Source organism: Poromitra crassiceps (assembly GCF_964638095.1).
Source record: "Poromitra crassiceps genome assembly, chromosome: 12".
Classification (NCBI taxonomy): Eukaryota; Metazoa; Chordata; class Actinopteri; order Beryciformes; family Melamphaidae; genus Poromitra; species Poromitra crassiceps.
Genome location: NC_139632.1, coordinates 40,720,791 through 40,746,808, shown reverse-complemented (window position 1 = coordinate 40,746,808; position 26,018 = coordinate 40,720,791). Strand labels below are relative to the sequence as shown.

The 26,018-nt window shown below is 45.4% G+C and overlaps 1 protein-coding gene across 6 annotated transcripts in view; it reads right to left on the bottom strand.

The window, feature by feature from the left end:
- Positions 1-26,018, bottom strand: part of dock7 (dedicator of cytokinesis 7) — an 86,771-nt gene that overhangs the window by 31,250 nt on the left and 29,503 nt on the right. For 3 of the 6 annotated variants that reach the window (XM_083648041.1, XM_083648045.1, XM_083648043.1), the window contains exons 15-24: positions 20,153-20,270; positions 19,655-19,725; positions 16,281-16,419; positions 12,878-12,979; positions 10,739-10,825; positions 7,980-8,211; positions 6,789-6,953; positions 5,569-5,738; positions 2,970-3,062; positions 200-289 (exon numbers count right to left, since the gene is read on the bottom strand). In XM_083648041.1, the coding sequence (XP_083504167.1) occupies positions 200-289; positions 2,970-3,062; positions 5,569-5,738; positions 6,789-6,953; positions 7,980-8,211; positions 10,739-10,825; positions 12,878-12,979; positions 16,281-16,419; positions 19,655-19,725; positions 20,153-20,270 (1,267 nt within the window). Of the gene's footprint in view, positions 1-199; positions 290-2,969; positions 3,063-5,568; positions 5,760-6,531; positions 6,553-6,788; positions 6,954-7,979; positions 8,212-10,738; positions 10,826-12,877; positions 12,980-16,280; positions 16,420-19,654; positions 19,726-20,152; positions 20,271-26,018 lie in introns of all 6 variants that reach the window. The other 3 variants (XM_083648042.1, XM_083648044.1, XM_083648046.1) reach the window with 3 other exon arrangements.

Below are 26,018 nucleotides of genomic sequence, written 5' to 3'. Positions count from 1 at the left end.
CAAGAGGCGGAACAGAACAGTGACATTCAGCATCCAACAACAAGACTCCACCACCAAATACGACATCGACCAGTCGAGAGGCACACATCCACAGACAGACAGACAGACAGGCGAGGAGGCGAGTGAGGGGAGGAGGAGGAGGAGGGGGTCGGGGGCGGGGTTTTGGGGTTGGCTCCTCCCCCTGTGCAAGTGGCTCTACCTTTTTGGTGGGCAACCGTCCTGTTAAAGTTTGCAAGAAACTGGCGCTCTCAGTGTGCGAAGACATGCGATTGCCACAGCGCTCCATGGCCTATGGGTGGGATGAATGGAACGTGACAACAAGGTTAGTGGAGGAGCAACCGGAGCCTGGGGTTGCACCTTTCTCCTCAGCACACGTGGAGATGTGTCTGCTGGGTGTCACACACACACACACACACACATGCACACGCACACACACACACACACACACACGCGCGCACACACTTCACACTTTCGCGGTCTCTTGCACGCATTTATCAAACATGAAGACACAAAACAATTAGAGACAGGACACGACCACAACTTACGAGTTGTAGCCATATTCTAAAACATCCCCAACTGTGATCCCCAAATGAGTTCAACCCCAAAGTCTAAGAGGTGGGATGCAAAATGGCTGCAACCAGGCACTGTGCCATTGAGTGAAAGCATAGCCGATTTAATTCCCGTTAATTGATGTCACAGCCGTTAGTTAACGATGTGTGCACCGTGTCAAAAACCCTAGTCTTCTACAAAGTCCCCTCCTCCTACGCTGAAGGTTGACAGCACATGCTCTGTCAGTGTAGGAACATCTATTTTAACACAGAGATTTTACCTGTGGTAAAATAGCTGTGATTCTCTGATGATAAATAAAAATGATGGATTCATTGACTCAAGTTGTTTTCGTCTTGGATTTTGACGATTCACAATGCATCATCATCGACTAACATAAGCTTATGTCATGTTAGCTTAAAATGACAGAAGACATCACGTGAGGATGGAAACTGAAGCAGACGGACAAAAAATATACACGTGCACGCACGCACGCGCGCGCGCGCACGCACGCACGCACGCACACACACACACACACACACACACACACACACACACACACACACACACACACACACACACACACACACACACACACACACACACACACACACACAGAGCTCCAGCCACACAGTGAATGTTGTGACACTAGTAGAAATGCATGCAGGGATGTTAGGTGACAGTGGAGACTGTGAGCAAAGAGCAATGCATTAGAAGCAGAGGCGGAAAGGAAATAGGCTAACGGATGAAATCAAATCAATGCACAACATTCTGCACTGGGTAGTATTACTGGGTATTACCGAGTATTTTTAAAACACTACTCTTTTTCTCGAATACTCCAACAATACTCTTTGTGAAATACACAAAAATGAAAATAAGAAGGATGAGGACTTTGCTATGGTCGATCATCAATGTAAAAACCTACAATGGCAGGCAAGTCTGCTATGGAAAGGGAGGCCAACAGTATGATGTGTTTGAGAAGTTGTGGCCATGGATGACTGCTATGCATTCAAAATTGGCACTACACTATTTGGATCCAGACTATATGTTTTCATCCAAGCAGCACTGTGAGAGAAAGAGGTGTTGGACGTACTGTAATTTGCTACTGTTGTGTCTAGCTAGAATTAGCTAGACATATTTTCTGTGAAGCCCTCTGGGACATGCTTGTGAATTAGGGCTATAGAAATAAACTTGACTTGTACTACACAGGGATGACTGAGACCTTTAGTGTTGACTAAAGATGGCGGCTGGAGGAGGGTCATGGAGGTGGCTGTGACTGACATGTGAGGGATGATGGAGGGGTTGTGGGTAAGGGTTGAACAGAATACTGTCATACTTTGATGTTTTGTTCTGGTTTTGCCTTTGTGGTACACCAGCCACGTTCTACCTGCTTCAGTGATATTTGTGGTACACCAGCCATGTTCTACCTGCTTCAGTGACCTTTGTGGTACACCAGCCACGTTCTCCCTGCTTCAGTGATCTTTGTGGTACACCAGCCACGTTCTACCTGCTTCAGTGATCTTTGTGGTACACCAGCCATGTTCTACCTGCTTCAGTGACCTTTGTGGTACACCAGCCACGTTCTCCCTGCTTCAGTGATCTTTGTGGTACACCAGCCACGTTCTACCTGCTTCAGTGATCTTTGTGGTACACCAGCCATGTTCTACCTGCTTCAGTGATCTTTGTGGTACACCAGCCACGTTCTACCTGCTTCAGTGACCTTTGTGGTACACCAGCCACGTTCTACATCCTAGTTCCTCGTTGCGAGACGATGGCGGCTCTAGACACTTTAATTGGCGGCTTGCGGCTGATATAAATAATTCAATTACTGTCAAACAAACTGCATGGTTGCCAGGTTTGTGGCCCTTTGGAGCACCAAATGGGGGTTGAAACTCACCATATACCGGTATCTGGCAACACTGCAAACAAGCCAATGCCTCGTGGAGGGATTGGGTCAGTGGCAGGGACGCAGAAACGGAGCGCTTCAGGTGTGACAGGGCGTATTGTTGCAGCTGGCATTTCCTCGTTGTTAACGAGAAATGCGCAAGCTGCAGCAATCAAGTCACCAGCGTCCCAGCGTCGGAGTTTTAACGATAAGCAAAGCAGCTGTCTGGAGGTTTGGAGCTGCATCCCAGAGAGAGACAGACTGAACATCAGAATGTTTTCATATAAGTCGGTGTGAAGGTCTTCCTTCACTTTTATCATTTTTTATATCATTTACACATCATGTGATCATGACAACAAAAGCCCCCCCCCAAAAAATCTTATTTCTACGATTTTTTCCTTTGACTTCAGCGAAACTTGTCTGGCAAAATGCAACAACAGAGCAAAACTCAAAACATGACTGTATCCCAGTAGGTAGATAGGGTGAGTTTGTTTTATAGTGAGGCACAGGGGAGGGACGGGGCATTTCGTAAAACCACCTGCATGGTTTCTGGAGCGGACCCGGGGCTGGATCCCCAGGGGGCACTCTTACAGCCCATGGTGTGCACCCACGAGTTGGAGCGGTCTAAGCCCTAGGGGTGGCGCCCAGGTCAAAGGTCACACAGGACAGGCAGGAGGCAAGGGAGCGAGCGAGCAGCACGAGGGGGGAAGGAGGAGGAGGAGGAGGAGGGAAGGAACAATGACAGGTTAAACAAGGTTCCCAGGTCAGGACTGCTGGAAGATGCCACGGACCCAGAACAAGGTTAGCATGTCACTTATTAAAAGATCTACATCATCATCGTCGTCACACAAGGGTTTCTCAAACACAGCAAGGCAAAACACAAGGCCTCTCTCTCTCTCCCTCTGTGGTGAGAAATAGCGCCCCCTCCCTCAGAGACAAGAGAAGACAGCTTTAGTTTTAGTAGTAGCAGTAAAGGCAACGTCCATCAAACAAGGGGCTGAATTCATCACATCATGGTTACATGTTAGGCAAGAGCATTAGAAAGGCACATTACATCACTGACTCACTCACTCACTGACTCACTCACTCACTCACTCACTCACTGACTCACTCACTCACTCACATCACTGACTCACTCACTCACTGACTCACTCACTCACTCACTCACTCACTGACTCACTCACTCACTCACATCACTGACTCACTCACTCACTCATCACGGCTCAAGTCAAATGAAAGATAGTCTGGCAAATTATGAATTATTAGAATAAATAGATGACAACACATACATTAAATAAAATAAAAAGGGGAGATAGACACAGAAGCAATAGATAATTGAAAGCAGTAGTAGCCCGTACTTAATGTCATCAAAAGATATATGGCTGTTGAAACAGAGCACTGTTATATCTTCTAAGAACATCTGCTTCAGCGTGGCGACTGCAAACTGAAGGTTTTTAATATGCCTTTCACAATCTCCCCTCGTTGAGCATTGTGTGTGTGTGTGTGTGTGTGTGTGTGCGTGTGTGTGTGTGTGTGTGTGTGTGTGTGTGTGTGTGTGGGGCGTGCGTGCGTGTGTTTGTGTGTGTGTGTGTGTGTGTGTGTGTGTGTGTGTGCGTGTGCGTGTGCGCGTGTGTGTGTGTGTGTGTGTGTGTGTCCCCGTCAGGTTGCTGTTACAGGGGTGAGGGAGATAAGATGTCCAAGCTGATGTTTGCCATTTAGCTATAGTTTACATGTTGATAGATTCTCCCTCGGATCACTGTGTGTACATGCATGGTCTCTCTGCCTATCTGCAGGTAAAGAAGTGCAGATTCAGCACCCGCTCGCCCATTGTTGAGCCTGTCTAAAATAGATCACAAATCAATGATACTGTAGCTGTTGGGACGATAATGGTGTTAAATATTTAACTCTGACATTCACAGATATGGCAAGGAGCTGGCAGCCAAAATTGTTAAGGCAGGGATCCCGCTAGACTTTTTTTTTTTCTGACGTCGGCCAATGCGGGCAGTAACATTCCAGAATGTATAGAATATCTACTGGCCGCTCTAAAGGCTACCGGTACATTTATACCTACATTCAAGCCGACATTTAAACAGCAATAAAACAAAAACACAAACGTCTCTTTGCATCCTAGCCCATCAAATTAAATCACTTGAAAATAAGCTAAATGAAGAAGCAAGTTAGGTCTAAAGAAAAGAAAATAACAGGCTGGTCGGTCTGAATTCAGTCGGCGACATCACCGAATAGAAGTGCCAACGTTATACGATTTGACCACTTCTATAAGTCTATGGATATGACTGACGGCGAGTAGCGAGTGTCTTCACCCTGGTAACGTTAGTGAACATTTGCGGGAACATTACGAAATATCGCAGAGAGGGGCTTAACTTCGGCAAGACAACACGACGTCCAATCAACTGATAGACGTAAGAAAACATGCCTACACACCATTTTCGCCTGAACCAGAACGTTAGACACTAAACGAGCCAGCTGGAGACCTAACACTAATAGCGTTAGTTGTCGACATGTCTTACCAGCATCATCTGCTCGCAGCTGAGGTCAGCGTTCTTCTGATATTTGCACATATGCAACAACCTGCAGTGCTGATATCCACGTCTTTCTGAACAGTTGAACGTTACAAATCCTTCCATTTGTCGTTACTATGCCTCCTGACCCTCGTATACATGCAAGAGGTGTGTTGCAAATTGCTGTGAAAAACTCGACCTGTGTTGTCTTGGCAACATATCTTCTAGCTAGGTCGTGCAATAATGTATTAGGATATTTAATATGCTACTGTATTAATGATTTTATTTAGGTCACACAATATTAGGCTATTTAATATGCTGTTAATTTATTTATTTATTTATTGGGCATATTTCCAACCGGCCACTTTGGCCGTTGACGTCTTAATCTGCCGGCTCACGAGACGTGATACCGGTCGAAAGCCGGCTACAGAAGGCTAACGGAATCCCTGCGTTAAAGTCCGTCCACACTGGGACAACAACACAGCATTTGGAGTTTGAGTGCCTCTCTTCTCATTCTTAATGGAAGGTAAAGGAAAAGTCACCTGCGCCCCCTTAAAGTACTGAGGAAAAAGTGACTTGTGCCACCATGTGTGTGTAAAGAAAGTTCCATGACTTTACCTTGCTGCCGATGATGGCGCGGACCTCGTCGTCGGGGGAGGTGGGCGTGCCGGAGATGTCCGGGTTGCTGTTGCTGAGGCTGCGGGAGCGGTTCAGGTTGAGGCTGGCCGGTCGGACCGCTGAGCGAGCCATGGTGGCGTAGTGCACAGAACCCCCCAGCCCTCCCGGGCCTGGGACAGAACACAGAGGAAGGCAAACGGGACAGCAGGGAAGGCGGGAATACTTACTAATTAGTAGTTCTTCATACATTGAGGCCATTTACACCTGGCACACTAACATGCGTTTTCTGTGATCCGATTGCAATCGGATAGTGCTTGACCACATTGACCTGGTCTCATTTACACCTGGCGTTAGCATGCGTTTTTAAAACGGATGTCCTCCCAATCCGCATACAGTTGCTGTAGGCGGCTTTGACAGGACACATTGCATATTTACACTTGTGTTCAATGTGGTCACGATGTATCCCTGACCACCTCCCGGAGGTGGTTTGACCGATCAGATCGCAATCCGTCTTCGATGTGTCTTGGGATCACAGAAAACGCATGTTAGTGCCAGGTGTAAATGGCCTCATTATGTTACAGGGTTTCAGAATAAGAGCAACTATAGATATACAGGATAAAAAGGAAATCGACAAAAAGCATGTGCAGGTAGAGAGACAGGAAACCCTATGTGGGCTAATGTTGTGTTGGTTGACCGTTTTTTGAGCTAATAGGGCAGGTTTGCATCATGGCAGTAAGTGTTCTTCTAACCACTGAAAGCTCCACCAGGATGGAATAGCACAAAGTGTAACGCCAATTTAAGATAATTAGTTTTTCTACTCGAGGAGAAAGAAACAATAAGACACAGACTAAGAACAATCTAACATACGGTGGTGGAGCGTGCGTTTGTGTGTGTGTGTGTGTGTGTGTGTGTGTGTGTGTGTGTGTGTGTGTGTGTGTGCGTGTGTGTGTGTGTGTGTGATACCTGCTGAGGAGGAGGTGGGATCTGTGTCGGGGGGCAGGCAGAAGACAAAGTGGATGCGGGAGGAGAAAAAGGAAGAAAGAAAGAAAGAAAAAAACGGAAATAGAAAAATAAAATTTGTGGTGGGTTGAGGGACGAGTTGGAGGTGGGTTTGTGGCAGGCAGAATGCAGTGAACATAGGAGGATAAAATGGGGGGGGGGGGGAATAGACGCAGGATCAAAGAAGATGACGGAGGTTCAGTGGATGGAGCATCGTGTACCTGGTGAGGGGGAGTTGGGGTCGGTGTTGGGCAGGCGGAAGACGTAGTGGATGTAGGAGGAGAGCAGGCTGTTCCGGCCGTGCATGTCCTGGCTGCTGTCCAGGTACTTATGGAGACGGTTCACTATGGACGCCATGACCTCAAACGATGCCTGGCCCAAGTTAACTGTGTACACACACACACACACACACACACACACACACACACACACACACACACACACACACACACAGAGACACACACACACACACACACACACACACACACGTACGTATTATTATTTGTTTGTAAAGGCAGGTGTAATGTTGGTTTACAGCAGTCTTACACTTCTCTATTCACCTTATGTAGCCACGCCCATTTGACCCGCTTGTGTGGTCGTGTCACGACTTCCGGCTAAAAAAAAGAAAAGGAAAAAGGCCGGCTGCTCCAATATCATCTAACTCTGAATTAACTAATCATTTAGACAATTGTATGTTAACATACCAAATAAAAGCAAACGGCAATATCTAAGAATGCAACGCCATGTAACTGGCTCGTTAATTCTCGCATCCCAGGGAATTACGTTAACGTCTGCAGGTCTTATAGACGTAAGTGGCTCGAGCTGCGCTCGGAGGAGAGAAAACTATCTGAAGCTTTCTTTGTTGGAGTCCAGGTATGTTTTACAAGAAAGTGCTCGTCATTGTCGACGATGACGTTATCTGACCTGGCTAACAGTGGATACTCTGCTTGCTTGCTGTGTACCGAGCTCAAAGTAGTAGGCTACGTTCTTTATTTTACCCCCTGCACTGTCCGCTACAAAAACAATTTTCAATTTTTTTTTGAAAAATTCAAAAAGAATTTGGCCAAACCCCCACGTATGAACTGAACATAAGGTGAATAGGATACATTTACATTTGTGTTTGTTTTGACAGTCAGTGGAGACTGACCGGAGAGGTGGGGGCACGCGTTGACAAATGTGAACTTGACACAAGAGCTTGCATGTATTCTATAGGGACCTTCATGAGGACAACTCAACTCTGCTGCTATGTTTGTCTAAGTTCATCGTCCCTGATTCATTTTTCTGCCCTACAGTTCTGAATCCGAGTCATGTTCAAAGCGATTGCACAATACCCAATAAACACACACACACACACCTGTGACCACATGACCCCACGTGGCTTATTGCTTCAATCTAACACAGCAAACAAATACCTATCTGTCCGGCAATGACCGGCGGCCGCACCACCATCTGCACCAGCTTGTCCAGCAGCAGGTGTAGGAATCGAACCACCGGCTCCAGCTGGCAGGAGTTGAGCGCCGCGATGCTGGACTTGAGCTCGGCCTCCAGGTTGTTCTCCATGATGCGCATGTCTCCTATCCTGACCGGGAACATGTGCTCGTCCAGGGCGTGCACCAAGGCAAAGAACTTATCCAGGTACTGGTCCTGGAGGTGCAGGGCGGGTCAGAGAAGGAAGAGGAGGGGGGAGACAGAGGGAGTAAATAAGGGGTCAAAACAGAGGAAAGAACAGGTAGATGTAAAAGATGTAAAGAAAAAGAAAGGAATGGGAAAATAATATGGGCGAAGAAGGGAAAGAGCAAGAAAGATGGAGAAGGGGCAAGAGAGAAAAGAAATGGATAAGGAAGAGACAAAATAGTGGAAGAAGAACATGAGGAAACCTAACTCTAACCAGTGGTGTATAAAGTACTCGAAAGCCATAATTGAGTACGGAGTACGAAGTACAGATATCTTCCCAGAAAAATACTTTGTTAAAAGTCAAAGTTACCCATTAGAATATTACTTGAGTAAAAGTCTTAAAGAGCTGATATTTTCTGTACTTACGTATCAAAAGTAATTTTCTGATGTTAAATGTACTTAAGTATTGAAAGTACAAGTACAAGTAAATGCTGCAAAAAAAACCAAGCAAAATAAAGTGCTGTACTTAAGTATTAATACTTCATTACATTACACACCACTGACTCTAACCCTAAACCTGAGGAGAAAACGATGGCCGACTGAGGCGGAGAAAGGGGAAGGAGAAAAAAATCAGTCAAAGGGGCAGGGAAGTCGACAAATAAAAGAAAAGCACTGCTTGGATGTGTGCCAGCAGGTCGGGCTCACCACCAAGTGGAAAAACCAGAACCAAAGTTACTGCAAAAGACTCCGACGAGTCTAATCTGGCCAGGAGCAGTGATTTATGAGCACATTAGCCCCAGTTAGGCTCCTGGGGACCACAGTCAGCCCTCCACACCACGGCCCACACGGAGATGGAGTAGACCTCTGAGCTGAGCTTCTCTCACTAATGAACTGGTGCAGGGGAGGACATGAGAGTGGAAACAACGCACAGAATACAATGTGCGGTTGTTTCGCTTCTCTCGAATTAAAAATGTGTACATGCTTCCTTGTGCACGAGGCTTGTGACAATGATTCCGTGGCAGAAAGTCAGGGGGAGGGAGGAGGAGGGGGATACAAGGATTTCATTTCATTTCATTTACCAGAAGCAAAATACTGCTTTTATTTATCCTCTGCAGCTCATAATTGTATACGAGGAAATCAGCTGAGCAGCATTTTGGTCAACAAACCGCATCACTGGGTGGCAACGGCAATGGAACCCTATGGAGCCTGAGTTTGAGCGTTTACATTGTTTACATTTTAAAAACTGCGACAGTTCACACAACTTTAACACGACATGCATATATTATACATCAAACTTAAAAATGGCGAGCATGGTAAATTAATAATTGTTATCACTTTAGTGTGCCAGCAAATGTTTTTTTTTTATATATATATTTTCACGATTTTTTTATCCCATTTTTATCCCCCATTAGTGCTAATTTCAATTTATTTATCCTGGTTGCTGCTCCACCCTCTGCCGATCTGGGGAGAGCCGGAACTGGCTCCATGCTTCCTCCGAGACATGGGCAGTAGCCAGCCGCTTCTTTTCACCTGACAGGGGAAGCCTCACCGGTAGGACATAGCACGTGGGAGGATCACGCTATTCCAACGAGTTCCCCTCCCTCCGAACAGACGCCCCTAAAGACCAGAGGAGGCACCACTTCAGCAACCAGGATATTGCATGTTTTGGTGAAGGGGGTTCCTATATGAAGGAAACCCCCAGGGGGCACGGGGAGAACATGCAAACTCCACACAGAAAGGCCCTTTTGATGACCCCACCCGGGCACGCACTCCTTCAGCGCTCACAGGTGGGAATCAAACCCAGGACCTTCTAGCTGTGAGGCGACAGCGCTTACCACTGCGCCACCGTACCCCCCTAAACGTTTTAATGCCAAATTGTTTATTAATAAGCTAGGAACTTCAGCAACGTTGGGCTAACTGATGTATCGTGGCTAAGTTAGTTAGCTGGCCTGCTAGCTAGCTAGCTCTGTCGACTTCCTTTATTGTGTTTTCGGGCGGAAGTGACATTAGGACCATGATGACGCACACTCAATCATGCAATCACGCACACTTGCTAGCCTGTTCCAAAATGTTTGCTCTTCGAATGTGAGGAAGGGCTCCTGACTGCCCTCTGTAGGACGTGACTAGGAAGGACCTGTCCTGCCGAGGAACAAACCTTGATAATAACTCGCAACAGCACAAAAATACATTGTATCTGTCACACTATGCACACCCTAGGCAGTGACACAATAGGCCATATCTTACGCCCAGTGCAAGTGCACGGGCAAGTGTTATCGTTGCTAGTTTCTAGCACTCAAAATCTCCCTTTTTTTCTTTTAATTACCACTTGGTTAGTACATCAAACGACGTGTTTCAGAGAAGAACTTTTTTTTTTTTTTTTTTTTGCTAGAAACTATCAAAGATAACAGTTGCCCTTGCCCTGGGCATAAGATAAGATATGGCCAAATGAGTTTTAGTTATGAGCAGCCTTAAACCCGCAAGTGAATGGGGGTGTGGAAAGTTTACATTTTTCCCCAAAAAATTGTCAATAAAGTGAATGTAAAAACAGTGATATTACCTGTGTGTGGATGGCTGAAACTGACACCACTTCCACGTTGAATACTCCTCGATGGTTGTCGACCCATTTCATTCCTGGGAGAGGAACCTGGAGTATAATAATTCATCATGTGAATTAACTTCGTGCTGCACTGGCAAAAATCAACCGTTTGACTAATTAACAGGAAAGATCGGCTCCCGAGCCTAGAATAACAACATGCTCGCTTATAATAAATCAAATATATATATGTATATATATATATATAGTTTTGATATGTTAGATAATAGTATGGATGGGTTTGAATGAAAGTGGTTAGATATGTACTGTATAGTTTATATTAATATTATGTTAGATAGTGTAGATGGATTTTCCCCACCAGGCTGCAGCACAGCACATGCCTGCTCCTCTATGCTGACAAACGCACAGATGTGACTATTTAAACATTGATCTCAGTTATCTGTAGCACTAAACCAATTCTCTACCATGCATGAAAATTAATTCAGGTGCATGTATTATTCATTTAGCCAATGCAAAGTCCTCGAGCCAAGCAGTTGCTGCCTGATTTGCTGTATGGAGGGTGACTCAAGCTTAACTTATACTTATTTAGAAAGTGTCGCTCAGCACATGGTCGCAGACGAAAAAGAAAAGTGTCGCTCATGGTGTTGCATTTTTTATACTTCAGTGAACGTTCGCCTCGGTTCAACGGTCACGTGACACTCGAACGCTATAAGTGCAGACAGCCAAGAGAAGAGAGGGGAATGCACAGTGAAACCACCTTGGAGGCAAGATGTAACGTACTTGGCTGCAGCCGCATATAAACGACACACAACCACACAACTCACATCCTCTCGCTCTGGGAAATTGATCAGGATGTTCTTTGTGATTTTCATGAAGTCATACATCAAGGACAGGCTGATAAAAATAGCGGAGACACGTTCATTCATTTCAATTGCGCGAAAACCAAAACAAGGAAGTCATGCGTCTGTGCCGTCTATATAGCCAATCAGACTTGCGCGACATTATGTGACGTAGTCAGCGACACTAGACATTTCACCAGGTAGCAGACACTGCTGCTCGCCGACACTTGAAAGTGCCGACTCAAGTCCTCATTTCTGTCGGTGACGGTTTCAAAAGTGTCGCCAGACAAAGCCTAAATTGGGCTTAATCCTCCTTTCAGTATTTGGAGAGGCCAAGCATGGGTCATGATGACCGCTCCTCAATCTGCTGGTGGATTGATAGGAGGGATGGGGGTGAACTTTGACCTTTTGGAGCATCCTTTGAGTAAGTGCAACTAATGGATATGGGGGGGGAGGGTATGTTGAATAGGACAGGGAGCCACGGGAGTGGTGCTGAGGCGGAGGGGGGGTCCAGTAATACTAATGATACACCCCGTTTATTTATTTTGTAGCGACAGATGGCCTTAAACGCCACACTCACGTGACGCTTCTTGAGAGAGAGGTGAGGTAACATGCATCTGCAGACTTTTAACGAGGGACCATGAAGGCATCATGTGACAGGCTAGTTAGCTAGCCTGGAGGTGGTTCTGCCAGTGCTGGCAGCTGCGACAGTGTTTTGCTGCCATCAACCTTGTTAATCTCTCTATATTCTTCATCACAGCGGGTCATTACCCACTGTGCACTTAATCGTGCACTAGTTTTGCATAAGCACCTGCAGCTCTCTCCTTATTTTACTGACGTTCTCACTGATCACACGGCTGTTTACATGCGTCGGCTAGCTAGTTATTAGCATAGCTTGCTGTTAGCGATCATGGATGTTCTCTCTCTCCCTCTCGGTAAGATGTAACTTTGCTGCGCATAACATTACTTATTTGCGGGAGTGCATGGGAGAAGTCTCCCGCTAGTGTTGATGCCCAGTGTGATGGCAGAGAAACGTGTGTTTGCTGCGTCGCGTGTAACGTTAGTTTAGAGGAGACTCACACACACACACACACCCAAAAAGACATGAAAAAAATAAAATAATCGCACACTTTTGCGGTTATGTAATCGCACGTGCTGACATCGCGATTGCGATTGCGATTCGATTAATCGTGCAGCACTAATGCATATTACAGCATCAGAACTGCCTCTTCTTTCAACTGCCTTTACTGAATTCCCATTTCTTCACGAAGTAAAAACAAGTCTTTTAAAAGGAGCGTCTTACGTCTGGGGAGAGGACAGAGTAGGACTGGGGCGGCTTCTCCAGAGACACAGGCAGACAGAAGTGTCCCGTCCGCAGACGTCCGTTCTGCAACATGGGGATCCACTACAGGGAGAAAGAGAGAACACAGAGGGTGGAAAAAAACACATTTTCATATATTCATTCTTCTTTTTCCAAGATTATTTCGATAGTATTTCTGTCACAATTGGGAGAAGGGGAGAAAAAAAAGGGGGAGGGCAGGATGCAAGGACAGCGGACAACACAGAGTGTATAACAGCATTAGGGCCTGTGTCCACCTAGCGTCTTTTTCCGACGTTAAACGCTGGGAGTGCGCTGGGGAGCGCTGATCCCAGCGCACAATATACAAGGAAGCAGTCTGAAAGTAATGTTAGTTCAGCTTGATAGCTGACAGCTAGCAAGCTAACAACACAGGTAGGCTACGCTATTAAAAGCAGTAAGCACAACACTCACCAGAAATATTAAGTGTCTAGCCAATCTGCTCCCACAATTGAGCCTTTCTGACTCTGTTGCGATAGTTTCTCCATATGATGAGTTGCCAGAAAAGGAGCACCCGACACCAGCGTCTTTCTGAAAAGTTAAATTATTCTCAGCTGGGAGCGCTGGGAGCCGGCGCACAAAAACGCCGGAGCGCTCTGAAAATAGATGCTGGGTGCAGCGCACTTTCTCTAGACGTCCGTGTGCGCTCGCATACGCTCTCCCCCCATTGGAAACAACTGAAAAAAGACGCTGGACCTGAGGAAAAGACGCTAGGTGGACACAGGCCCATACTACACATTTTCACTTTTCACAAAAAATGCCCTATTTTCTTCAGACCTTGATTTGTTATGAAGATTTTGTCTGGTGTTCAATAGGCAGATAGACATCTTGCCCCCGGCTAACTAGGTCATATCAATCATGGTATATAGAATATATCCATTTTAAAATTCCATATTATTCCAGGCAGACACTGTTCTTGACTGGATTTGATTTTGGTCGGTAGCATGATGACAGCGGCTGGGTAATTAACAGTGAGTGTGAATGGGCGCGTAAATAAATCCACCAACATTTACGCGAGTGCCTGCACATAACAAAAGTGTGTGTGTGTGTGTGTGTGTGTGTGTGTGCATTTTTTTTTTTTAACTTAAAGCAGCTACGAGCAAGATTTTCGATTGTCATTAAACAGTATAATTGCAATATTGATGCATCACATCTTACCTATAATAGTAGCTGAGACCAAAGCCGTGTGAATTGGAGATTGCTCTCTTGATGATTATAGAGTCTGTGTCTGTCTACTAACCTCGCGTCACCAGGCTCTCTCTCTCTATCTGTCTACCGGCGGGCCGGATAAACCCGGAAGTGAAACGAAACGGTTTACAGCAGCTGCCTGCCTTCCGCCGTTTCGCTCTGCCTAGCAACAGACCATAAATAAGGAGAACGCCATGCAGGGGCTTGCTACTCTCGCGAACATCTCTCGTTATATTCTAACAGTTTTTTTGGAAGTTATTTTGTTATTTTGTGGTTATGGCCGAAGTGGCTGCCGCAAACCGTTTCATTTCACTTCCTGATCTGCCCCGGCCACAGACAGAGACAACACTGACCGATTCACTCGGGGTTCAAGCGAGACTACTCTGCGTTGGTCTCGTCTACTATTAGAGGTAAGATGTGATGCATCGATATTAAATTTAGACTGTTTAATAACAATCGAAAATCTTGCTCGTAGCTGCTTTAAAGCTTATTAATTTTTTCTTTCAAACAGACAAACAAAAACAAAACAGGTGTCACAGTACATACAAGATAAATACGTTGCCAATCCATGAAAAGTTCTTAAACAAAAATCAGTCAATGCAGAAAAACCGGTGTCTTAGGTCGGGTTCACACCAGAAAGTCCGGGTCCTTGGTTCGGGCCAGAGAAGAGGATGATACATTGTTTCGTTTTTCAGCTGGTTCGGTTTGCGTTCACAAGGCCAAAATCCACTAGTCCTGCCCACACGAACCAAAGTCACGTGGGCAGAAATCTCGTTCTATTATCCACATTATTTTTGTGAGGCTCCGCTGTAAAATAATTCTGGGAGCAATATCTGGACTAGAACGTGAGCAGCTGTGTGTTTACGCTTGTTGGCTTGACGCTGCCTGGATAGTACTCTGCACTGTATGAGCGAGAAGCGCCTGGCTAGCGGGGTAATCTGCACTGCAGCGCGTGCCTCCCGGTGCCTCCTCGCATCGCATTTCCTTGTTGAACTCTGACGTTAAAAGTTTGCTCGTTACAAAATAACACTAGTTTTGGGAATGTAGCCTAATAATGTTTTCTATCACATCCGCTAACCTGTTGCTCGTTGAACAAGTCGGCATTTATCAGCTCAGCTGCAACGTTTACAGATGGGTACTAGACGCGCTGTGTTGTGTCCCTTTTTACAGTCTATGGTTGTGTCAAGCTAGACGTAACGGGGGAACAGCAGAAGGAAGCATCATGGTGCATCATGGCCGCCAAAAATAAGGTGGATTGGCCATACAATTTGTCAGGGCAAAAGTAAACAAACCCTGCCACTAGTCATTTGTGTCTGTTTGTGATGGCGCGCTGGTAACGAGACGAGATAAGCTAGCTAACTGCTACAGCTAGCAAGCAGCTTCTTCTTCAGTGGGAGCTTCCAAAACAGGAAATAACCAAAAAAATCAACACAAAAAACCACGTGCTTCCTCCGACTAGTCCGGGTGGGGTTCACACCAGAAATGGGCCGCTCCAGAGTTCGCTTGAGAGCGGACCGAGACCACCTCTCACAGGCGAACCAGAGCGCGGTTTTTAGTCCGCACCAGAGTTCGAGTAGGAGCGTTCACACCGACCCTATGGACCGTACTAAAGGGGAAAGGTCCGATAGACCGGACTAAACAAGGCTGGTGTGAACCCGCCCTTAGTACGTCATTGGGTTCATGTGAGTTCTTGAAATAAAAGACAGGACAGAAACAAAAGTATTCTTAGCATAGCTGTATAAACACAGAGGGTCAATGAGCTTGTTTTGTTATATTTCGGGGGGGAGGCAAACACGCAATTTTTTTAATTTCTTTTGACCGTTATTTATACAGGGGAGTCTCACTGAGAGCAATGCTCTCTTTTTCAGGAGCGCCCTGTTCACATTCACACACACATTCACACCTGGAAGCTGACCAGTACAACCGCAGTCTGATCTGCTGGCCACTGAGCGGCTCCACTGGAGCGGTTTGGGGTTAAGGGCCTTGCTCAAGGGCACCTCAGTGGTGGTAATGAGGGAGAGGCAAGCGCTGCCTTTTCACTTTCCCCACCCAGATTTATCCTGCCGGTCCCGGGGATTGAACCGACGACCTTCCGGTCACAAGCTCGCTTCTCTAACCGTTGGGCCACCACTGCCCCCGGTGTCCAGTGTGTGTCACCTACCGTGTATCCCACAGGAGTCTCCAGCGGTGTGTTCTGCTTCTGTTGGCAGCTGACATGGTAAAAGGTGAAGAGGATGTGGTGGTGGTCTGACAGAGAGGCAGGCAGCTTGATCTTGATCTCATCGTGGAAGTCAGGGGATCTGATGATGGCAAATCAATATCATTGATAGAGAACACTAAGGAAAACCAATGCCAACTGCCAAATCCCAAAACATATTGTTCGGGGGAACTAGCTTGGTGCCATTTTCACATTGTTACATTACATCTCATTGTCCCAAATATTCCGCAGCCGGCTATAGATCTGCCTATGCCTTGTACACATTATTTCCAAGCGAGAAACGCAGTTTTGATGAAAATGAAGTGCATGATGTCACTGAGAGCTGGCATTGAGTTCATGGGGAACGAGATTGTCATAAATATCTATAGGGTTCTCTCATTAGATGTCCATGACTTTGGTCTGTAAAGCTCATCATAGAAATTGATGTCACTGATTTGCCCAAAGGGGGCACTGCCATCACTGGTGGGCGACGGCATGCTTCCCTGTAGGTTCATTCACATTTTGGCAAGGGTACAGTAGGTATTACTTCACCGGTATTCGCTGACAAGTACTAGACCACAGACTTGCAGGATTGCAAAATGTCCACCTCTGCAGCTATCATAGTCCATTACATAAAACAATTAAAACAATTCATTTACATTATTTTATTTATAGCTCAGTACATTATAACTTGGGAAACATGTCCAGCAAGGCAGAACAACAACTCATCCTGGAAGTCAGGAGAAGAAAACCCAAATTCCCCATATTAACTTCAATTGAATTCCCTATAGTCCCACAGGAGGACCCTTGGTCTGCAAGCCAGGGGCCAGAAACAAACAAGACGACCCACAAACACAGCACGGCCATCAGCAAAACCACGAGGATTGCCTGGAGGCTTCGAAATGACCCAAACTGCTCGACAAGGGCAGACAGGGCCCTCATTTCTCATGGGAACACACATTTTGTTTGTGGATATTAAAGAAAAAGACAAAATCCTCAGTGAAGAAGTGCTACCAGGAGGAGCAAAGATAACAGATTATTGGCCGAGCATAGAGCATCAAAGCGATACGCAGACACGAGTGCAAAGGTGGAACCCCTTCCTTCCTTCCAGATCAACAATAACTCCTCAGACGATGACTATTTTCCTTAGCTGCTGCTGGACAGAACCAAAACTTTGACAGAAGCCCAAAACTTGAATCAGACCTGGTGACAAATTACGACAAGGGCTAAGACCTTGTCTTCGCGCGGGTTTTCCTCCTATCTTTGCCTTTGAGAGTGTTGACAAGAGAAATATTGTGCCATCTCCGAGCGAAACGCTGACTGTAATTGACCATTAAGCGTAAGCACTCGAAAAGGGCTGGAGAAAAGTGGTGATGGACGATTGTCCCAGTCGGGCTGGCGTCGGTCACAGGTTGATTAACTTTAACCTTGAAGGCGTGACCCCTGGCTGACAAATGACAAACCACTGGCTGTCGTAAAGAACACCTAATAGAGGTGATAAAATATTACCGAGCCCGGAGCTCTTATGTAGAGATGGAAGCAAGCCTGTGCCAAGGACATCGCTGGACAATCTCCAAGATGGTTGACTGAAGCCATACTTTTAAGTAATGCCTTCGAGGTGGAAAAGGTAACTAAATATATTATCACAAGGCATAAGAGTAGAGGTCATGCTAATAATGATGAATTCAATGAGAAGACTGGCGAGCAATATTTTCAGTCCACCTTGAGATGCGGGCATGCTTGTGGATTTCACACAGTCTCGTGACAATCGTAAAGAGACGGGCTCAGCATTTTGGATTTGTAGACCTCAGGGTTCACCTGGCAGTGCTATGAGAGGCTACTACGTAAATCATACTACAGTACAAAGAACTCTCACTTCAAATTAGCTTTTCCAGTAACTCCACTCTAGATCATTTTCATTCAGAGTGTTTCTGCTAGTGGACAACTATCTGTACAAATGGATCTTAGCATAACTATAGACTGTTTCACTGGAATTATGTTGTGAGGGAACAGTTTGGGACCCTAGTTTATTTCCTGTCAGCTATGGTTTCTGTTGTTGAAACGGTCTATACAGCCTTTTTTGATGAGCTGCATCATAAAAAGTTATATAAACAAAATGAGGTTTTTGGTCTACGTCTGTCTGTGTAGTATCCCTGAACGAATGCGTCCAAACTCACCGAATGTGAGCACACGAACAATAAAGCTTAATTTATACTTATTAGAAAGTGTCGCTCAGCACATGGTCGCAGACGAAAAATAAAGTGTCGCTCATGGTGTTGCATTTATACTTCAGTGAATGTTCGCCTCGTTCAACGGTCACGTGACACCCGAACGCTATAGTGCTGCAGACAGCCACGGCAAGAGAGGGAATGGAATGCACAGTGAAACCACCTCGGAGGCAAGATGTGACGTACTTGACTGCAGCCGCATATAAACGACACACAACTCACCTCCTCTCGCTCTGGGAAATGCACAATGTTCTTTGTGATTTTCACGAAGTCATACATCGAGGACAGGCTGATAAAAATAGCGGAAACACGTTCATTCATTTCAATCGAGTGAAAACCAAAACAAGGAAGTCAAGCGTGTGCCGTCTATATAGCCAATCAGACTTGCGCGATACTATGTGACGTAGTCAGCAACACTAGACATTTCACCAGGTAGCAGACACTGCTCGCCGACACTTGAAAGTGTCGACTCAAGTCCTCATTTCTGTCGGCGACCGTTTCAAAAGTGTCGGCAGACGAAGCATAAATTGGGCTTAAGAGTTCCACTTGGGTACAGGGCCAACACAAGTCACAAGAGCGATAGAAGAAGCAGGCCAGCACTCCAAAATGTCGAACGTTGTGAACGCTGATGAAGGCTTGATGCTGAAACGTCGGTTGTGTGCATTTTTTGAAAGGACATTTTGGAGTGCTGGCCCGCTTTTTCTATTGCTTCTTCTATTCCTGAACTAAGCCATTCCTAAATGGATGAGCTGATCGTATAACCCAAGAGGCCTCGGCTTCCAGAAAGAAAAACACTGTCTAACTGCTGAATATATTCTTAACATGCTTAAGTAAAAGACTTAAGCGTAAGTAAAACATTTGGATAAGTACTATTTTACCTGCCTGTCATCTCCCTTGTCCAGTTTCTACACATCGACCAATCACACTCACAATTTTCAGCTCACCAGTTTCTGGAAGATTTTCTATGGCTCCTAGTCTTCAGTTCACAGCCAAGCAAAATATGCCAACCCCCCCCCCCCCCCCCCCCAAACAACAACAACAACAACAACAACAACAACAACAACAAACAAACAAACAAACAAACAAAAGAAAGAAACACAAAGATCTTACCTGTTATGGTACACCACAGCAGTGTAGGCCTCTTTAGCGAAATCTGCACAGCTGGACTTGCCAAATATCACCTAGGGGATAAGAAATAATATTCCTGATGACTATATAGCCAATGGCCTGTTGATTTATGACCATTTCCTTCACATTATTTACCCTGGGAAGGTTTGTTCAGCATCTATCCTTTTTGACTGTTGCCATATTTTACATTCACACAGCTGCACATTCACACCGCAGAGCTGCAAAGGTACAACCACAGTCTTACCAAATGTCATGCCAGTTACCAACACAACATAGGATTACATATTGGGAATAGTCCTAAATTACCAGCATTATAACACATACAGGAAAAATTTAAATGCACAATAGTATGTCTGATGATGATTGATTGATTTAAAATGTTGCTGCTGTTGTTGATGTTAACACTTAGCAAAACTGGAAGTGAAGAGAAGACTCAATTAAAACGTTTGCCATCTTACAACATCTCATCATATGTCATACCGGCATAGCGTTGCTTGGATCCTCCCCGTTCATAAATTGCACTTTCACTGTGATGTTACGGGCGGAACCTTGGCGGTTGGCAAAGTTAAGACTCTGTGGGTTCACATACAGCAGATTCCTGAAAAACACACGCACACGCACGCACGCACGCACGCACGCGCACGCACATGCACACACACACACACACACGCACACACACACACACACACACACACACACACACACACACACACATAAGCCATGGGGAACAGGGAATGCCACATAAGCAAATGTACCAAACAAACATTACACAGGTTGTAAACTTCTTCAGATATTTGGTTCAATACCACTGGCTACACACTGTTTGGCGCAGTAATACGGATGTGATGCGGTCACAGACAGTGGCTACACACTGTTTGGCGCAGTAATACGGATGTGATGCGGTCACAGACAGTGGCTACGCACTGTTTGGTGCAGTGATACGGATGTGATGCGGTCACAGACAGTGGCTACACACTGTTTGGCGCAGTGATACGGATGTGATGCGGTCACAGACAGTGGCTACGCACTGTTTGGTGCAGTGATACGGATGTGATGCGGTCACAGACAGTGGCTACGCACTGTTTGGTGCAGTGATACGGATGTGATGCGGTCACATGCAGTGGAAAGCATGTTTGGTGCAGTGATACGGATGTGATGCGGTCACAGACAGTGGCTACGCACTGTTTGGCGCAGTAATACGGATGTGACGCGGTCACAGACAGTGGAAAGCACTGCACTCTTTGGGACATTTTCACCCATGGCTCTTTCCTCTGGCATGCAAGCCAGGTATATTTGAATGTGTTTGACCCGGTTTAACAGCAGAGTTACATCAGATTCTGTGAACTCTGTGAACTGGGGGGGCAAGACCATCATGACAGTGGTACTCTTCTTTGACTGGTCGAGAAGGGAGGCTTGGCCTGTCAATCGTACGGGAGGGTACAACTTCAACATGCTGATGTGCATTTTCCAGGACAGGGTGTAATGCTGGTCAGGGGAGCAGGAAAGAGTTGGCATCGCTGAAGATGGCGACTACTAATCTAAATAGAGAGCAGGTCATTTTAAGGTCGGAGGAGCTGGGCGGGTGAGTGGCAAACCCACTACATAACACAAATGTTGAACGGAGTTGTACGGCTTAAGTACGATCTGCTTTGCCTGTTTGCCTGCCAACTTCACAGATCAAATCAATTATTTTCTGTTCTAAAAAAAAAAAAAAAGTGTGTAAAGCAGAGGTTCTCAAATGTTTTTCAGCCAAGGACCCCGGCTTACAAGATAGAAAATATACCGGGGACCCCCGCATTCTGATTTGTGATTTTGGGCTAAGCTTAATTGTTTCCACGGTAACATGCTTGACTTTTAAATTGATAGGTTTGTTAGATTAGAATGTAATCCATGAACCATTTTAGATTTAAAAAATAAAATATTTTCGTTGAACTATGAAGCTTTTGCACCAAAAAAAAGTTTTTATTTTTATTTTCCTGAAAACTTTTCGCGGACCCCCTTGCAAAGTGCCACGGACCCCCATTTGCGAACCAATGGTGTAAAGTATTGAAAGCAGCTATGAATTGAAGACTCCTGGTCACGGTCACTGTGGCTAGTGCGAAGAAGTAAAGGTAATGTGCTGCTGTCAAAAACACTTTTTATCCTGTGAGGAGGGGAGGGGGAGGGGGGGGGGGTTTCCCATCATAGGCAGTGCAGAGTAACCCGAGATCAGCTGGCGAACCGCAGTGACGTAGTCAAGTCAGTGGGGGGCGACCGCCCCAGAGAGCACAGCTGGAACCACAACTGACAGGGAGGCGTGGGAATGTCTCCTGCCTGACAATTAGTATTCGTCTCCCTATCTTCCCGCCCTCCATCGAGCACACGCTGTGGCACTTTCAAAGGGTTCCAATTGTTTCCAAATGTTTAGTAACCCTTTTGATGGCAGCTTTCTTGGGGGTTGTTGAACTTGAACTGATGTAGTCCCCAGAGTGACGGGATTTGCAATGCCAAAGTGGCAGCAAAAAAGGAAGTATCTCTGCGAGGCCATTTACACCTGGCATTAACATGCGTTCTCTGCCATCAGATTGCAATCGGATAGTGCTTGACCACTTGAAAGTACAGGTGTAAACGCCCCCAAGGGTTACACATTGAAGATGGATTGCAATCTGATCGGCTAAACCACCTCCGGAGGTGGTCAGGGACGCATTGTGTACACATTGAACACAAGTGTAAAATGCAATGTGTCCTCTCAATCTGGATACAGCAACTGTATGTGGATTGAGAGGACAGCCATTTTGGGTGATCAAATTGTCATCAGATTGCAATGCGATCACCCAAAACGCATGTTAACACCAGGCGTAAATGAAATCAGGCTAATGTGGTCCAGCACAATCTGATTGCAATCTGATGGCAGAAAATGCATGTTAATGCCAGGTGTAAATGGCCTCTGATGGTGGTTCATCTATCAGATTCAGTACACATGAGGCCTGTGACTGGAGGCAGCAAAACTATACGTGCGACTCAGAATATTTCACAACTGTTACTGCCCTTCTCATACACCCTCAACCATTAGATAGCATTTACCCACTCCCCCTAGCCTGGGCCCAAAAGGTAGGCCTACATACATGTAAGGGGACAAAGTCATTGTTGACTGAACATACATGCAGACATGTCATTCTCTGGTCAATCTGAACATGCAGTCCTGTCTGAAATTATATGGGACAGGAGTCTGTCTGTGGTCCAACTCTGCTCAATTGACAGCAGACACCAGCTGATCCAACTTAAAGTCACTCACCGTCTTCATTACTCCAAGTCTAGGTTGCACAAGATCTACCCCTCTGTCTCATCACTATGTGATAGGTGTCAGGTGTTGGAAGGTACACTATCCCATGCTTTTTGGTTTTGCCCTTTGCTATCTGGATTCTGGGCCAACATATTTGATTGGTACTATAAGGCCTATAAAATAACTCTCCAGCCGGAGGCAGAACTCGCCATCTTCGGCTGCTCAGAATCCTCTCTGCTCCTCCCTAATGCTGTGCAGCAGTCTTTGACGCAGGGGATGACTGTCGCCAAGAGACTCATTCTGAAGGAGTGGAAGTCCCCCTCTCCACCTTCTTTTCAGCTGTGGCTGACGGACATGGTGTCGGTTATACGCATGGAGAGACTTGAGGACCAATTCGCTTAAGAAATTCTCTGTTATTTGGGACCCGTTTCTGGCCTACTTGGACGAGGTTGGGAGCGACGGGTGATTCGCCCGGCTGACTTTTTATGGACCCCTTCCGTGGGATCCCACACACAACTCTTACAAGCACACGAGCACTTGATGCGGCTGGTTAATGGTAACACTGGAATGTAGATGATGTATGTTTTTATTTTTTGTTTGAGCCTGTTTGTTCCCTATGTTCTGAAAATTGTAAAATAAAATATATATATTAAAAACAAATCTGAACATGCAAAGACGGAATGGTACTGAATGATGGGGTTGCCATATTAGTATTATTAGTTTATTATTAGTATTATTATTAGTATTTAGTAGGCCATCACAATGGAGAATTTCAGAGGTGGGAAATTGCTGATTGCATGACATATTCAAAATGGGGGTCAGAGGGCTAAAACAATGACTTGAGTAAAATATATAATAAACAAAGCAAGCGAGTTGCATTATGAAATTGCTCCAAAATGTATGTATAATCAGATTCAGATTCACTTTAATAGCCACAGTAAGTAATCAGATCACATACGAGGAATCTGACCTAGTGCAAGTATGCAGCTTTGCGGTCACATCAAGAGTAGAAGACAAAAACAATATATGGTACTAAGAGAATCACACACAAAAATCAAGGTGCAGTCCTTCAAAGTGACGTATGATGGGAGGAGGTAGGATCATGTCAGCAGGGGGACCCCACCCTGTTGCCAAGGCAACTGTGCTCAGGGGGCATATATATATATATATATATATATATATATATATATATATATATATATATATATATATATATACACACACACACACATGCTTTGAGCACCACAAGCCAAGTGCCATCCACATCTAACTTTTCCAGGCCTGGAAAACAGGATTTTGAAATCCTATGACTATTCCATGTTTTCCATTGCCGTGGGAACCCTGCTCCAAAATACAAAATAAAATAAAAAATAAAATTTTTGATTCACGTATTGTTACAAAATAGTTTATTTCCACCCCACCCTTATAGTTAGAGACTAACACATGAACAAATGTTAACTTAAATAGTGAATGTATGGTGGGAGTACTCTACTATTTTTTCACCTTTTCATTAACAAAGGGTGGTGTTGGTGTGGAGAGGCATCCCTGTTATCCAACTGTGAAACAAAGGACTGATTGACAATGACAGCACATGTTGAGAGAGCAGTCTAGTCTACTCAAAGGTCAGTGAGAGGCCAATGTAGGAAGAAATCACTGCAAAGAATTGGAGTGACTTTAGAAAGCGCAGTTCCTGGCTGTAACCATATTTTGCTATTACAATGATAGCAGTGTTTGGGCAGCACACAACAACAAACTATTTGTATAACACTTTTGAAAACATGTCTAGTTCCCCTTGATATCAGAAGCAACCACCCTAGCTTAAAAACTGAGCTCGCGACAGCTCGTCAAACACGAAGTGCACCGTGCCAGAGGAAATAATGAATCAGGTCCGGTGTAGTTACAGGATCTACTCAGCCTACAGATTTGGCTCGCCCTTACCGGAAGTGCTCGGCTCGGGGTCCACAACGGAGTCTAAGCCTAACCCAAACCCCCGATTCATATTTGTAATGTCTATCATGTCTGATATCATCAGTAGCTTAGCGTTAGCTTGTTAGCTAATATAAAGCCGTCGGCCATTTTGCCCACGTTAATCCCACCACGTGCCCGACGTACACCCAAATCACAATGCGTGCCCGAGCCGGCCCTGTAGCCGAGCCAAAATTGCACCGACCCCGGAACTCGGTGACCTCATAGGCGCTTGCTATGGCCATGCTCGCCCCGCCCACCTGCATTACCTTCCCAATCCACCAGGGGGACGCAGCCCACACTTTGGTCATCACTGATTTAAGGACATCTCATGGTTTGTCAAGATTGATGAGGTCATTCAGATCCGTGTTTATCATTTCTGAAGTGAAAATATCCACATCAAAGTGCCCACTGTAGATAACACCAAGCCCGTTTGTGAGTCTTGTGACCACCAAATAAGTTTCACTGTACATTTTGAACAGCAACTTTCTTGCTTTGCTTTAACTATTGCTTAATGGAAAAAATGCTGCAGGTTGCACAGTAGTTGCAGATTTAGCCAGTTCATTTATTTCCCCTCGCTAGATGATCATAACACTTGGGATTTGTTATTGAAAAACGACAGTATGTAATAGTCAAATATGGGAGTGTGCCAAGTTCAATCTCAGGTTACCTCGGTCAGAACTTGGCATGTGAGAATAATACATCTCTGCAAAACTCACAGGTTGGGGAGCAATTCTTGATTCCATTGGTTTCCCACATAATACCTAGACCCATGGAAGTTGTACATTGGGAGGATTTAAAAGGTACAGTCGCGTCTACATTGCTGACTACTGAAGTAATTATCTTAGCAAAAAGAGCTCATGCATGACTGTGGTATGCTGTGGTGCACCGGGAGCCAGACTGCTGAAGATTTTCCACTGTTCTTTATCCAAGGCTAGCTATAGGCTAGCATTTAATGAAGAAAAAAAAAGATACCAGACTATACTTAAAGTGGTGCTTTCTCCACCCACATACAGGGGCATATGTTAGGCTATACTGTATGCTTCAGACTCTCTGAGCCACATTCAAATCTACTGCCACGCACTGAGCCAAATGCTCAGAACTCAGATTATTAGGGGC